Source organism: Loxodonta africana, chromosome 6 (genome assembly GCF_030014295.1).
Source record: "Loxodonta africana isolate mLoxAfr1 chromosome 6, mLoxAfr1.hap2, whole genome shotgun sequence".
Taxonomy (NCBI): domain Eukaryota; kingdom Metazoa; phylum Chordata; class Mammalia; order Proboscidea; family Elephantidae; genus Loxodonta; species Loxodonta africana.
This window is the reverse complement of record NC_087347.1, coordinates 128,625,689-128,640,779: the sequence shown is the minus strand read 5'-3', so window position 1 is coordinate 128,640,779 and position 15,091 is coordinate 128,625,689. Positions and strand designations below refer to the sequence as shown.

General features: G+C 41.7%; 1 protein-coding gene across 6 annotated transcripts in view; it reads left to right on the top strand.

Moving 5' to 3' along the window:
• Positions 1-9,152, top strand: part of UGGT1 (UDP-glucose glycoprotein glucosyltransferase 1) — a 132,498-nt gene extending 123,346 nt beyond the window's left edge. For all 6 annotated transcript variants that reach the window (XM_064287316.1, XM_064287319.1, XM_064287317.1 and 3 more), the window contains 3 exons: positions 2,678-2,794; positions 3,211-3,379; positions 5,269-9,152. In XM_064287316.1, coding sequence (XP_064143386.1) covers positions 2,678-2,794; positions 3,211-3,379; positions 5,269-5,294 — 312 coding nt within the window. In that variant the 3' untranslated portion in view covers positions 5,295-9,152. The remainder of the gene's footprint in view (positions 1-2,677; positions 2,795-3,210; positions 3,380-5,268) is intronic.
• The last annotated feature ends 5,939 nt before the right edge of the window (positions 9,153-15,091 follow it).

Here is a 15,091-nt window from a genome sequence, read left to right as displayed (position 1 = left end):
ACACCAATAGAACAGTGCTTTTTAAACTTCAACATATGCAGAAATCAGTCAACAAACTTACAAACCCCGTTGCCATCGAGTTAAGGCATTAATTTGTGGGCCCCACCCCAAAGACTGATCCAGTAAAATGAAATTCAGTAGAATGTGCATTTTTAAGAAGCATCGAGCTGCAAGTCCGCAGAACACATTTGGAGTAGTAGTGTCTTAGAACCAGTTAACTCCATTTATCTTCATCCCAACCTAAATGCCTTGTCGCCGTGTATTCTAGGACTCTTTATGTCTCAAGCCCCAGGAGATATTATTATTGTTTGATGCCGTCAGTTATTTATTTAGGTTTAGATTTACTTACATATTTACCCTTTTTTGTTATTCTACATTTTCCCCCTGCATTTCCAGGCTTCCAGCTAGGGTCATTTTTCTTCTGCTTTAGTTTTCTTTAGTGTGAGTTCACTACTGACAGGTTTTTTTTTGTTTTTGTTGTCTGAACATATTTTTATTTTACCTTTATTCTATTTTTTTAAATTGTACTTCAGATGAAGCTTATTTTACCTTTATTCCTGAAGGACATTTTCACTGGATTTAAAATTGCAAATTGGCAGTAGTTTTCTTTTAGGACTTTAAATACAATATATCCTTATACTGTCTTCTGATTTCCAGTGTTTCGTTTGAAAAGTTACCTGCCATTCTAGTTGTTATTCCTTTGGAGGTCCTCTGCTTGTGTTTAAGATTTTTTCTTTGTATTGGATTTTAGCAGGTTTTTCTGATTTACATACATTTTTCTTTCAGTTTATCTTACTTGATCTTTATAGGGTTTCTTGCCTGTATGGCTTGATTTTGTTCGATCAGTTTTAGAAAATTCACTACCATTTTTCTTGCAATAATGCCTTTGCTTTCTTCTCTCCCCCCGGAGCCCACGTTGCACATGTTAGACCCTTTTTCTTAATTCTGTATTTCTCTCTCTTTTTCTGCATTTCTTTATTGTAGTCTCTCTCTGCTTCATTCTGGTTATTTTCCTCTGACCTATCTTCTAGTTCACTGATTTTCTCTTCAGCTCTCTAATTTGTTAAACTCTCCATTTGTTTCTTAATTTTGGTTATCACATTTTTTAGCTTGTTTTTTAGTTTCCATTCTGTGCTGAAATTTTCAATCTTGTTTTTTATTTTTTTATGCATAGTAAGTATAGAAGGTCTGATATCCCTAACTTATAGAGCCACTAGGAGTCTGATCCTGTTAGCTTTTTGTTCTGTTGTTCTCTATATTTACTAAAATATACTATATTTTCTATAGTGTGTCAGACATTATGTTTGCAGAATTGTTTGTGGAAATAATTTGAGGTCTAGAATAATGGCATCATCTAACAAAGAGAATTTATCATTGTTTTTGCCAGGAACATAGGGACCCGGGAAATTTGGGATTATTTTAATCTAGTTTTAAGATTTTGATGATTTGAAGTCAGACTGAAGTCCGTGGTGGGCCTTACTCGTAGGGTGTGTTTCCTTGATGTACCAACCCGGAGCACGGGGACTCACCAGGGCTTTCCCCACCCACACAGGTCTTAGCTGCCAGCCTTTGTCACCTCAGCCCTGGGTGGATGTCAAAAGCCTCAGAAAACTCACTGGAGTATAGGACCCCAGGCAAAATCAACCCTAGATGGCAGTTTACCTTTCTAGGGCCTCTGGTCTCCTCTGGCCTAAGAATTCTTTATTGACTTGTTAGCTCTCTGTGCCTCAAAGCCTGTGTTTTTCATGGTTAATTCAGCTTTTCTAGTTGTCCTCAGCGAGAACATTAGTCTTATCTACTGGTCCTCTGATACTAGATTTCTACTTTTTTTAAGCTAAGTGTAGAATTGAGATTGATACTGTTTTCTTGGTTGAGCTTTCTGCTAGAGTGCCGCAAGTTCAATAGTTTGTAGACGTTTAAGTGAAACTGAAATACCATGAGACCAGTATTTGGTATCTTATCCAGCTACTTTTTAATTTTAGTTTGTTGAAAAGTTTGGTAAAGAGAATCATTTCGTCAGCTGTTCATTTTGTACAAGCATACAGAAGGGTGCGAACAGTTGTTGACCGGACCGTTCTTTATACAACTATCTTAGTTGATCATTTTTGCACATTTCAACCAATTAGAGTTATATTCCGTGTTAGTCTCAGGACTCTGGAACAGTTTTACTGTGACAGACTCGGGAGGCCTCTTGAGAGAAACACTTTGAAGCATAAAGTAGAAGTAGCTTTGGCTAGAAAAAATGTGGGCCTCATCTCTTTGGGAGCAGGTCCAGTGGGCCCACAAGGTAAACTCAGGACTTCCTTTAGGCAAAACTGAAGTATAAAAACCACCACTTTATACTTAGTAGACTTTGAAAAAATAGGAGTATTTTTCTTGGAATTGCCCTCATGCAGGGAAGTGTGAGATGCAGGCTACTAGTGAGTCTTAAACTATGGTTTTTTGGTTGCTTATTATGGGTAACTGTTTTATGGATCCTCTAAATTTAGAGGCTTTTAAAAACACTGTAAGTAAAATCTTTAGCTTCTCTAAGGCTTTTGGTAAGCACCCTTTCAGTTTTAAATATCTGTGATTGGTATGTGGTACACAGCAAGTTAACATCACTGTTTCACTATACATTTATTTAAATTTCCCCTAGAACTTAAGATTCTTGTCTTTTATTTTCTTTACCAAACAGGATTTGCCCAATAATATGATCCATCAGGTGCCAATTAAATCACTCCCTCAAGAATGGCTTTGGTGTGAGACTTGGTGTGATGATGCCTCTAAGAAAAGGGCAAAGACAATTGATTTGGTAAGCTGTTTGTGGCTCTCCTCTGCATCTTAGTGCAGTGTGATGGCTTTCTTGTGGTTGTATAGTTTAGGAGTTTTCTACCTGCAGCAGGAGACGATAGAAGCCAAAACTTCAGTTGCCGAATATGACAGTTCTCATCACCTACAATCTGTGAATTCACTGCTTCACTTCCGAATCATCTGGCAGGGTAATTTTTTCAAATAGACACTAACTTTTCCTGCCTTCTTGTCACTCCCCAGGGCTGCTGTGTAGCAGAAACCTGTTAGCATACTGCTCCTGACAATATGTCGTCTCCCTAAGCCTCAGTATTGTTCTTATGCAGTGAGAGCACATAACCTAGAGCGGACACACCTTTGAGTTCTCCACTATGTACCCTTTCTTAAACTCACCTGAAGCATGTTGTCTTGTTTTCACAGTGTAATAATCCAATGACCAAAGAGCCCAAACTGGAAGCAGCAATGCGAATTGTCCCAGAGTGGCAGGACTATGATCAGGAAATCAAACAGCTACAGACCCGCTTTCAGATGGAAAAGGAAGCAGGACCACAGTCTAAAGGGAATAAAACAAAAGAGCCGAGCCGAGAAGGTAAGTACAAACCTTTGGCTTTAGATAAGTACTTTTTTGCTTTTCTCATTTCTATTCATCAAAATCACAAACAACATAATAATGAAAAAAAGGAAAAGAAAAACCTCTCAATCATTACTTCTTTCATCCCAACGTAACCAACTGTATGTTTTCATTTCCCTTTTTCACTTGGCCTTCTAAACAGTTTTTATTTATACACTGGCTGGCTGCCCCACTGTTTTTTTTGGAGAGGGGCTACTTCCTTTTGAGTGTGGAGTATGTTGTTTGCAGGGGGTGTGTTTCCCCTAAAGCAGACTGATCCGGATGTACTTTGCATTCAGATGGGGTGTTTGTAAAAGTTCTTTAAAGATAGGAGGCGTCCCTTGGTGGCACAAATGGTTAAGCATTCGACTACTAGCCGAAAACTTGGTGGTTCAGACCCACCCATGGGTGCCTTGGAGGACAGGCCTGGCAATCTGTTTCTGAAACATCACAGTCTTGAAAACCCAGCGAAGCAATTTTACTCCGCAAACATAGGTTGCCATGAGCTGGAATCAACGGCAGCTAACAACAGGCAAATATAAGGTGATATCCTGATTGTGATTATTTTATTTAGGTTTATGAGTTTTGTGATACATAAGCCGAAACTAAAATTACATGGGAGATCTCTTGTCAGATTCCTTAGGTTTGTTTTTTTTTTTTTTTTCATCCAACAAGTCACTAGTGAATGGACAAGAATCAAGGCGAAGTACATGTGAATTTGGAAAAAATTTTTAAAAACAAGTATATTGGGTTGAGGATGAATTTAGTTTAGGTCAGAAATAGAAAGGAGTTACTGTATTTTTATGCAAATAACACACATCTTCTACATTTGTTTGTTAATTGTATCCTCCCACCATGAGGTATTTTCATAAGCACACTGTGCTGATTTTTTTTTTTACAGCAACATATAAAAAAATTGGCACAGTGGCACTCATGAAAATACCTCATGAGGGGGAGGGCACAGTTGGCAAACAAACATGGAAGGTGTGCGTTATTTGTGTAAAAATACGCTGAGCCTTCCTATAATATTTTTCCTACTATGTATACATCTTGAATGGTAGCCACCTGAAAAATATCAGAATACAAAAGTGACCTTTTTTAAACTATTACTACCTTGGGCAAATGCATTCATTTGGCTCTGGTTTTTAAGATTTATTCACCTCAAAATTAATTCTAAAAGAGCGGTTGCATAAGAACATGGCTCTTGAGTGATTCATGTAAACATTCTGAAGACTGCCCTGTGATATCTGCTATCACAGGATAAAAGTTTGCCCTTTATATATTTGCCATAAAAAATTAATTCCAATTCAGTGGTAAAACCTCAAAGATTTCCATAGATAAATGGGCAAAGAAGGTGAATAAATATCGTTCAAATAAGATGAAAGTCCTCTTGAGATTTATCTTAAATAATTCACCACAAGAAAAAAGTTATGTACATGAAGATGTTTATTTTACTAGCATTTATAAAGCAAAAGTATTAAAAACAGTTTAAACACCCAGTAAGAGGGACTGTTAAATGAGCTACACCAATACATAGTAAAAACGTTTATATGCCATTAAGTGAGAAAAGAGGAACCCTGACTGAAAATGTGTGCATGTAGACCAACTGGAAATAAAAATTGCACAGGTAGAAACTGTTCAGTTTGGATTGGAGATTTGCAGAGAGTTTTTGTTTTAAAAATAAAAATGTCTCCTTTACTTTCTTGCTTTCAAAATATAACGCAAAAACATCAAATCTCCTAAAATTTTTTAAAAAGTAGAAGTGGGGCACAAAAAACAGGTTATGCTGCTGGGACCTGCCCGGTCTGTACTTCCTGACTTGAGGACATTCTGTTTTCTCTTCGTTCCGTTATTCTCCTTTTCCGCAGGTCCTCAGAAGCGTGAAGAATTATGATCTCTGGAGGAAGATAGGAAATTGCACCATTTGAAAAACAGTTTTTATATTAAATGCTAGTTTTTTCTGATCTGTCTATACAACTGCTGATGAACTGGCTGGGCAGGTGTGGCACACCTTTGATTCTGAACGTTTGATTTTGACTTCTGCACACTGGTGGGGTTAAGGCGCTACTAGATTGTACCTCAGAGGAAGACCAGTGGCTGATCTTCCAGGACTCGGAACAGAGGGGAGCGTGGCAGCAGCACCGGGAAGAAACGAGTACGTGCTGCTCATCGTGGGAAGCCGGCCAGCCACAGCCGCCGCACTCTTCCCTACCTCAGTTTCAGCTGCCCGTGGAATCGCCCGTGCCGCGGGCCCTGTCGGCAGCAGCTCCGTCCACTGGCTGTGCTGACCTGCTCTGTGTGCCCCTCGTGAACCCTCTCCCATGCCTCAGGCTCCTTATTGAGTCAGAATCCTGCCAACTGTGTGTCTTCAGAGCTGGCTCAGTGCAGCAGCTACAGCAGGTGAATCTGGGAACAGGATAGGGCTGGGCTGGGGCCAGGATAGGGAAAATATCAGGAGTAGGAGCATTCTCAGAATCAAGGCAGGGGCGGTGAGAAAGACCAGAATTTGGCCATTGTCTTTTATCAGTACCGTTGTGACAAATTTGAAAACATTATTCTTATTCCCCATCCAATCCCAGTGAATTTTTGAGGCTATTATTTTATAAAGTTTTTGTATTTGTCAAAAGTCTTTGCTTTTTCTTCCCACTTTCTTAAAAAATGTCTGTTAAATGATTTCTTTACTGGATACAGTCATCCTGAGTGTCTGTAGTAGTCCATCTCCGAGGGCCCAGGGCTTCCCTCTGGAATGTGACTCAGCTCATTTGCCTGTTCCTTCTGTGTAGGAGTTGCTCTGTGTAGCTGTTTCTCTACAAAAGAGCTCCTAGATAGATGACCCGGAGAGGTTTTGACTGTGGAATTCACATGTTTATATACGTTGTTCTTTGTTCCTGTCACCTCGCGCTTCGGGTTGCAAAAATTGCTGGAGACATCACCAGTTCTGAGTCTGCGTTATGGCATCTTGAGGTAGAGTTTGCCCTTTAGTCACTTTTGTTTCTACCAAAGTCTTTTTGTGTCTTCACTTGAACAGCCCAGAACTGCCCCTTTTGAACCAGCCTTTACGGCAGATGAGGCGGTGCTATGAGAAACCGCCAGTAGAGCCAGAGCGGGGTGGAGCTCAGGTGTCCTTCTCTGCCTGCAGGGCCCCGTGGCAAAAGCACTAATGTGGAGTCATGCCTGCCTTCGCATGCACACTTTTGTTTTCTTTCATATTTTGCCTGCTTTTTAAAAACATGAGGAGAGGGTGGTGCAAATGGATAGCTAAGTCCTTGCCCTTCTAAACCAGATAGGATTTTGATTTGCAGTCCTTTTTAAATTACAGAGTCTTATCACAAATATCAAGTAATTTGTTTTTTACTATTTTCAAATGAATGAGTTAGCTTAGCCTCCCAGCCAGTCTGAAGGAGCGTTTGACTTTGCTTTCATAGTTGTGTTATCAATTGAGGGAAGACTTTCAAAAGAGGATTAAGCATATAATCTGTGACCCCAAAAGGCCAGGGACCCTCAGAATCACTGACAAAGGCATGTTACTCCACCTTCTCCTCACCTAGTCAGAGGGGCTGAAGGGATAGAATCAGGAAGATTAAAAAACATTTGTTCGGGCTTCACCTTCAGATATAATTAAGCTTTCAGAGAGCCTTCTGCTGCCACTGCCACCTAGAGCCATGCATTTCCCAGGTTACCTGGGAAGTGGCCCTGGCTCCTTTCTCTGTGTTGCCAAGCCTGTTTTGCATATTCCGTGTTAGGGAGGTACAGAGTGAACTGTACCATCTGTCCTTTGTGGCCCTGGTGTCACTCGTTGCCCCTCAACACTGTACACGTCTGCTGTGGTCAGTTCTAAATGCGCACTCCAGCTTGCTTCTACAGTGGCCCTACCCCACTGTAGTCCTTTTTGTGATTCAGGTGGCGTAACCTAAGCACCTTTCAAAGGTAACCTCCCATGTCCTAGGAAGTGATGTTGCCATGAAAATTTGACCTTGGTCCACTTTACCTGTTATCTCTGTTATAAGAGCATATTGTGACTGATGGAGGTAAGAGAAATTTTTTCCAGGAAGCAAGAATTGGTTGCACTGAGTGTTAAAACTTACAGGAACTGTTCACAGTGTGTATTTTTTTTCTCATCACATAGTAGAAATTTTCTGTCTGAGCAAGTGGCAGAGTGACATGTTAGAATGACATGAAGTGCTGTGCGCCTGTTTTTCTGCTCTGTGGGAGTGTTGGTTGGGGTGAGAACCTGCTGAGGTCTCGGCAGGCCTGTGTTTTGGTGTAATGTGGTACTGAGTGCTCACCACCTTGAGTGATGGCATGGTGGTTTTTCACAGTCTGATAAACTTAGAATCTGTCAACATGTTGCATTTCAAGTTGAACCTACAAATGTTGTCATGCCCATGAGTATGCCAGCATTGGCTGGGTCCACGCACTGTGTGAACTCAGTCTTAGGAGAGCAAAGGTTTTAAGTGTATTGAGAAACAGTTCCATGGATGGAGCTGAATTTACTGTTTCCCTGAGTTCTCATGTTGTCACCTTTGCTGAAGCCATGCCTAAATCAACAGCCTCTCCTGGCTGCTGGGACTAAGAGTCCCTGCGTGCAGGGCTGAGGGAGCTAGGGATGATTGTGCAGGTATCAGAAAAACTGCCAGGGAGACCAGAGGAAGGAAAGCCAGTTGTTTCCATTAGCCAGGAATTGTTCTTCACTGGTACTGAAATTGGAAGCAGGCCAGATGCCACCCTCCTGGCACTAAATATAAGATGGCTTATATCACGTGCCCCCATGAGTAAACGTGGGCACTTGAAAGTAGTTTTTTCTTGACGTTGCCAAGGCTAACTTTGCCGGAATGATTTTAAAAAAGAATTGTTTAACTTAAGAGTCACACGTGTTTTTTTCTGAATAAGGTGTTGATGCTGTATTATCAGATTTCATGGAACGTCAGGTTACTGCTAAAGCCACAGAGGGGAAACTTTCTCTTGGTAACAGACAATGGAGGGTGGAAAAAATGGAGAGCGAATTATGTAAAAAGTTATTTAATATATATTCCATTGTGGAGTTTTAATAGTTTCTGAAGGACTTGATTTTATGGGGCCATTTTGTGGGGTGATTGTGCTTAATCAACGTGAATGTGGCTCGTGACATGTCCAGTTTGGTAGGAGGACTGTTTTCATGTACATTAGTGCCCTCCCTGTCTTGGCACAGTGAGGACAAGACCGTGAGGAGAACTTTGCTAATTACCTGGTGGAATTCAAGCAAGTTAGACTTAATAACTCATTGATAGAGTGGAGAAGGCAGATTTCTCATTGATTATTTGCTGTCTGACTTCTGTATACGATACAGAAACTGCTAGCTGTCATCCTGTTAGGAGCAACGTGGGCCAGCCTACACTTCTGGGTGGCAATAGTCGTATTGAGTCAGAGAACTGAGGAGAGGGTCTCTCTCCTGCAGGGTGTCATTGAGTGCTGACAGGCTATAAAAACAAGCCACAGAATCAGCTTTGAAGCCGAGTATCTCCATGCCCCCCAGAAGTAGTCTGCAAAGTTTCAGCACCATGGTTATGATTTTGGAAGCAAGAGGCCATCTCCTGAGTCTTTCCCCATTACCTACAACAAAGAGGCCGGATGTGGAGGACTGGAGTAGGACCTGAAGGGACAGAGCTGAGGTCTCGTGTCACCTGTATTTTACACATTGCCTCGCTTGCCACCATTTATGTTTCCAGAGAAATGGGCATAATTCCCTCTGTAAAAAAAAAAAAGTGGAACAAAAGATTATCAAGTACCATGTTTTCCAATCAGTTATCCGTGGTAATAACAAGACAAACATGTAAAAATGGAGAAAAAAGTTAGACTTTTTAAAGAAAATACTTTGCAAAATCTTCTTTATAAATATTCTATTTTACTGTAACCCTGTCCCATTAAATGCAACATAGTGTTCAGGTGCTGCCCCTTGCTTGGGAATAGGCATTGGGGCTTTAAGTGTCTGCAGGATCCTCTGCAGCCGAAGTGGATTGAGAATGAATTTCCCGGTACTGTAATGAAATTAAGGTCTGCTCAGTACAATAAATTTTTGCTCTCTTCTTTAAATCTGTCTGCTCAGTTACTCCACTTACAGTTTAGAAAGGGCAGAGTGTTAGAGCTCAAGTTCAACCTCTCATTAACTAAAGATGCAGGCCCAGGCAGAGGGAGGAGGGCTTTACCTGAAGCCTTCAGCGGCAGGGCTGGGCTGGGCTGCACCGTTCCTCAGGGCCCCAGCCTCTGAAGGGCTGCCCTGGGCAGGGCCTAGCAGGGAGGCAGCCTCACACGAACAGGTGAGCTAGGAAAGGGACCTGCAAGGCAAGAAGGCACCAGGAGACAGCTGGACCTAACCTTGAGCACCGAGTTCCTTAGAGGGATGGCAAGCTCGTTTAGCCTGTTTTCTGAGCTCCTACTTGGGGGGTAGGTATAAAGTTGAAGATGCGGTTCCGGTTCCCCAGGGGCTCGCTGGACACTGCAGCCTGGTGTAATGAGTGCTGAGGTGAGAGCTGGGGAGGTGAGTAGTGGCTGTGAGCACAAGAGAGGGTCCTCACGGAAGAGAGGAGGGATTTGATGGTCAGGAAAAGCTACAATTAGACGATGATCAAATTGAAGGCAGAGGAATAAGTCAGAGTTAGAGGAGCCCTGGTGGCACAACAGTTAAGCACTCAGCTGTTAACTGAAAGGTTGGCCATTCGAACCCACCCAGCAGCTTCACGGGAGAAAAACCTGGAGATCTGCTGCCATAAAGATTACAGACAAGGCAACCTTATGGGGCAGTTCTACTCTGTCATGGGGTGACTGTGAGTTGAAATTGACTCAGTGGCACACAGCAGCATCCTACATAGGCTAGAATGAGGAAGATGGGGAAAGAGGGAAGAAGGCACGTTGCAGTAAGAACTTCAGCTAGTGTGTAGATTTAGAGAGTTGAAAGTGAAGCTTGTAGCCAGAGTCATGGCCAGGAGAGGGGTTAGGAGGAGGGCCACATTTACAATGCCTTTACCAAATAGTATGAAATGTATTTTTAATAAAACTTAAAACAAGGTTGGCAGTCGGCAAAGCAAGGGAAGAACGTGAGAAAAGTATCTGATCGCCCAAATCATACTTTACTGTAGAGAACCTGAAGAGTTCGAAAAAGAAAAAAAAAATTCTATGAGAGGTTACTATTTTGGCATATTTGCACATATATTTACATACACAAATCCTCAAAAGTAGGACCATACTGTAACATTCTTAGTAATTTTACACACGAGTGAAGTCATGTTTCTTGGAATGTGACAAGGTGCATGTAAAGGAAACCCACCTGGCACCTAAAAGAAAATAGAATGGCTCACGCTCAGAAGTCCAGAGCTGGCACAATCTGGATGGTCCATTTTTCAGAGATGTCATTACTTAGGTTCTCCCTGTCTCTGCTCGCCCATCCACAGTACCAGCTGTGTGCTAAGATGGCTAGCCATAGCAGCTGGCCCTTTGCTTCCTGTGCACATGGAGAGAGAGCTGGTTTCCCGTGGTGACAGCATGATCTTCGGAGTGAAGAGGAACCATTCCAGAAGTCTGAGCAAGCCTCTCCTGTTCCACAGCCAGTCACCCCTTAGCTGAGGTCAATTGCCCAAGCTTCCTTGCTGCTATTCAAGGGGTGCAGGGTGAAGTGGGGGGTGGCTTTGGACAAGCCCATCTCAGCATCTATCATGGAAGGTTAAAAGGTTAAATCTTGCTTGAAAACTTGCATGGAAAACCAGCAGGTTACTGCCCATTCAGCTCCATCTGACGGCAATATTTTTCAGCCCTTCAAGTTGTTTTTTTCCAATATTTCCCTTCAAACGTCCCAAGAATATGCATCTATTGTCATTTCTTGATTCCTGGTAATTGGGAATTAGCTCCCCCACACCAGTATTTCCTGCCCTGCCTACTTTCCCTCCCCTACATCAGTAGTTTAACAGTTTGGCTAAATCAGTAGTGATTTCATTATTGTGAATATGCAAATATTGCTTACTACTGAACCAAGCTGTCTATTACAACTTTTTTCCTTCCTGGCATGGCTGACTTTGTTTTAATTAAAGTTCTCTCTCTCTTTTTTCATTTGTTCAGTTTTCTATGTGCTAGCTTTTCCCACACGTAGCCCAGCAGGTCTAACTAGTGTCTTCCCATCATCTGGACGTTGGTGTTTGCCTCTGTAGCACCACAAGCCTGGCCTTATCCTGGTGGGTGAGCTGCAAGGCTTCCCTTGACCCCTGTCCTATTGGTGCTCTGTGCTTTGAATTCCAGGGCTTCCTCTCTCAGATTCCCACCTTGCTTTGCCAAAGGACACCTTTCCTAAGAAAGAGTGTGGGGGAGCATGTTTGAATCCTTACACACCTAATGATGTCTTAATTCCACTTTGACACTTGATTTTTTGGCTGGGTATGAAATTTGAAGCTGAGTTATTTTTCCTTTCGAACACCGAGAAGCTGGACTATGTCAAGAAGAATGCGGTGTCAGGATTGGAGGAAGACAAGCTGTGATGTGCTGATGAGACAACTTTGCCTGCTGAAAGAGGACTTGACACACTAATGAAGATCAAAGCTGTTTACCTGTGTTTTATTGACTATGCAAAGACATTCAACTCTGGATCATAACAAATTATGGATAACATTGAGAAGAATGGCATTTCCAGAACACTAAATTGTGCTCATGTGGAACATAGACCAAGAGGCAGTCATTTGAACAGAACAAGGAGATATTGAGTGGTTTAAAATCAGGAAAAGTGTGCCTCAGGGTTGGATCCTGTATCATCATACTTACTCAATCTGTATGCTGAGCAAATAATCGAAGAAACTGGACTATATGTAGAACATGGCATCAAGATTGGAGGAAGACTCATTAACAACCTGTGATGTGCAGATAAACACAACCTTTGCTTACTGCAAGCAAAGAGGACTTGAAACACTAATGGGGGTCAAAGACTACAGCCTTCGGCATGGATTACACCTCAACATAAAACAAATAAACAAAAATCATCACAACTGAACCAATAAGTAACATGATAAATGGAGAAAAGATTGAAGTTGTAAAGGATTTCATTTTACTTGGATCCACAATCAATGTTTATGGAAGCAGCAGCCCGGAAATCAAACAACATATTGCATTGGGCAAGTCTGCTGCAAAAGACCTCTTTAAAGCGTTCAAAAGCAAAGATGTCACTTTAGGACTAAGGTGTGCCTGACCCAAGCCATGGTATTTTCAGTTGCCTTATATGCAGTGTGAAAGCTGGACAATGAATAAGGAAGACCGAAGAATTGATGCCTTTGAATTACGGTGTTGGCAAAGAATACTGAATATACCATGAACTGCCAGAAGAATGAACAAGCCTGTCTCGGAAGAAGTACAGCCAGAGTGCTTCTTGGAAGGGAAGATGGTGAGACTTCATCTCATGTACTTTGGATATGTTACAGGAGGGACCAGTCCCTAGAGAAGGACATCATGCTTGGTAAAGTAGAAGGTCAGCGTAAAAGAAGAACACCCTCAAAGGGATTGACAGTGGCTGCACCTATGGGCTCAAGCGTAACAATGATTGTGAGGATGGCCCAGGACGGGGCAGCATTTTGTTCTGTTGTACATAGGGTCCCTATGAATCGGAACCAACTTGATAGCACCTAACAACATTTTTCCTCTAAACTTTGAAGACATTCAAAGTCTTCTAAGCATCTAGGGTTGTCACTGAGATGTCTGATGCCATTCTGATTCTTCATTCTTTGTGCATGACTTATTTTCTCTCTCTTGACGCCTGTGGAATCTCCTCCTTACCGTGGCCTTGCTTCACAGGAACTGAAGGTTGGGTACCTGCTGGCCCGTTTTATTCTTAAAACTCCTGTTATTCAGTTCTAACAAATGTTATTATGTTCTGGATCATTTTCTTTATTCACTGTTTTTGGAGCTCTTCTTAGTCAGAATTGGGACCTTCTGGACTGATTTCAGTAATTAAAAAGTATATATTTTCTGTATTTGTTTATTTACTTATTTTTGGTATTCCCTGCAATAATTTGTTTTTATCATTTATCTCTGCTTTTAATTTTTATATTATTATAGTTTCTAAATTAACTATATGATTTAGCAAGATACTGGGAGGGTTTTTCTTGGAGGAGGAAGCCCTTGCTCTTTCGTGGGCCTTACCCCAGCCAGCCACTCAAATCTGGGGTCAGCGGAGGGTCCCTGGCTGGGGTAAGCCTTTTGAGCTGCTTTTTCTGTTCTGCTCCTTAGCCCTGCCCCTGCCTGGGACTGGCACTCAAGGTCAGGCTGCTGGTCCATAATTCACAGAGGACAAATATCCAGTCTAGAGGCTTGTGGAGAAAAGGAGCGGGTGTCCAGCTGGCCGGAAGGTGCAGGGTGCCAGATCTCCTTGATGGAGACCCTGTCTCACCCCACATGCCAGGAGTGTGGGGGGGGAGGGGGCCCTGGGGTGCAGGCACTGTTTCCTGTCACCCCCTGTTGACAGGGTCCCCTGGGACATGTGGAGGGTTCCAAATATTTGTTGAAATGTTGTGACCATATCCCAGTCTCTGTCTTGTCATTAATTCCTATTTTTATTCAGCTTAGCTGTTAGTGAAGTTTTGGGAGAGAGAAAACAATGTTTAAAAGGAAGTTGAATACTCTTTAAAAGTCTTAAAACTTTATATATTGTAAATGTTTTTTCAGGCCATTAAATGGTTTTCAGAAACATTTTTTAATAACGGTAGTTATCTCAAAATAGAATTGTCGTAGCTTAAGAAATACATTATTGTTGAACATTTTAGATTTTCCATTTTTTCATAAATACTGCAATAGGTGCTGCTCTTTTTTTTTTAACAGCTAAAATTTTTCTAGGATAAATCTCTAAAATGGATCAAGATTTGCAGTTTTAAGATTTTATATATGTGTGTGTGTATATATATATATACACACACACAGCCCCAGAGGCACAGTGGTTAAGTGTTCGGCTGCGAGCTAAAAGGTCAGCAGTTCGAATTCACCAGCTGCTCCTTGGAATCCCTGTGGGGCAGTTCTACTCTGTCCTGTAGGGTTGCTATGGGTAGGAATCCACTCAATGGCGATGAGTTTGCTTTTGGTTTTATATATATATAAACCAAAACCAAAGCAGCGGTAAAAAAAAAAAGCAACATATTGCATTGGGCAAATCTGCTGCAAAAGACCTCTTTAAAGTTTTAAAAAGCAAAGATGTCACTTTGAGGACTAAGGTGCACCTGACCTAAGAGGCCATAGTGTTTTCCATCACCTCATATGCATGTGAAACTGGACAGTGAATAAGGAAGCCCAAAGAAGAATTGATGCATTTGAATTATGGTGTTGACAAAGAATACTGAATATACCATGAACTGCCAGAAGAACGAACAAATATGCCTTGGAAGAAATACAGCCAGAATGTTCCTTAGAAACAAGGATGGCAAGACTTTGTCTTACATACTTGGGATGTATTATCAGGAGGGATTAGTCCCAGAAGAAGGACATTGTACTTCATAAAGTAGAGGGTCAGTGAAAAAGAGGAAGACCCTCAACAAGATGGATTGACACAGTGGCAGCAACAATGGGCTCAAGCATAACAATGATTGTGAGGATGGCTCAGCACCAGACAGTGTTTCATTCTGTTGTACATAGGGTTGTTGTAAGTTGGAACTGACTCAACAGCACCTAAAAGCAACGTGTGTGTGTATATATATAAAA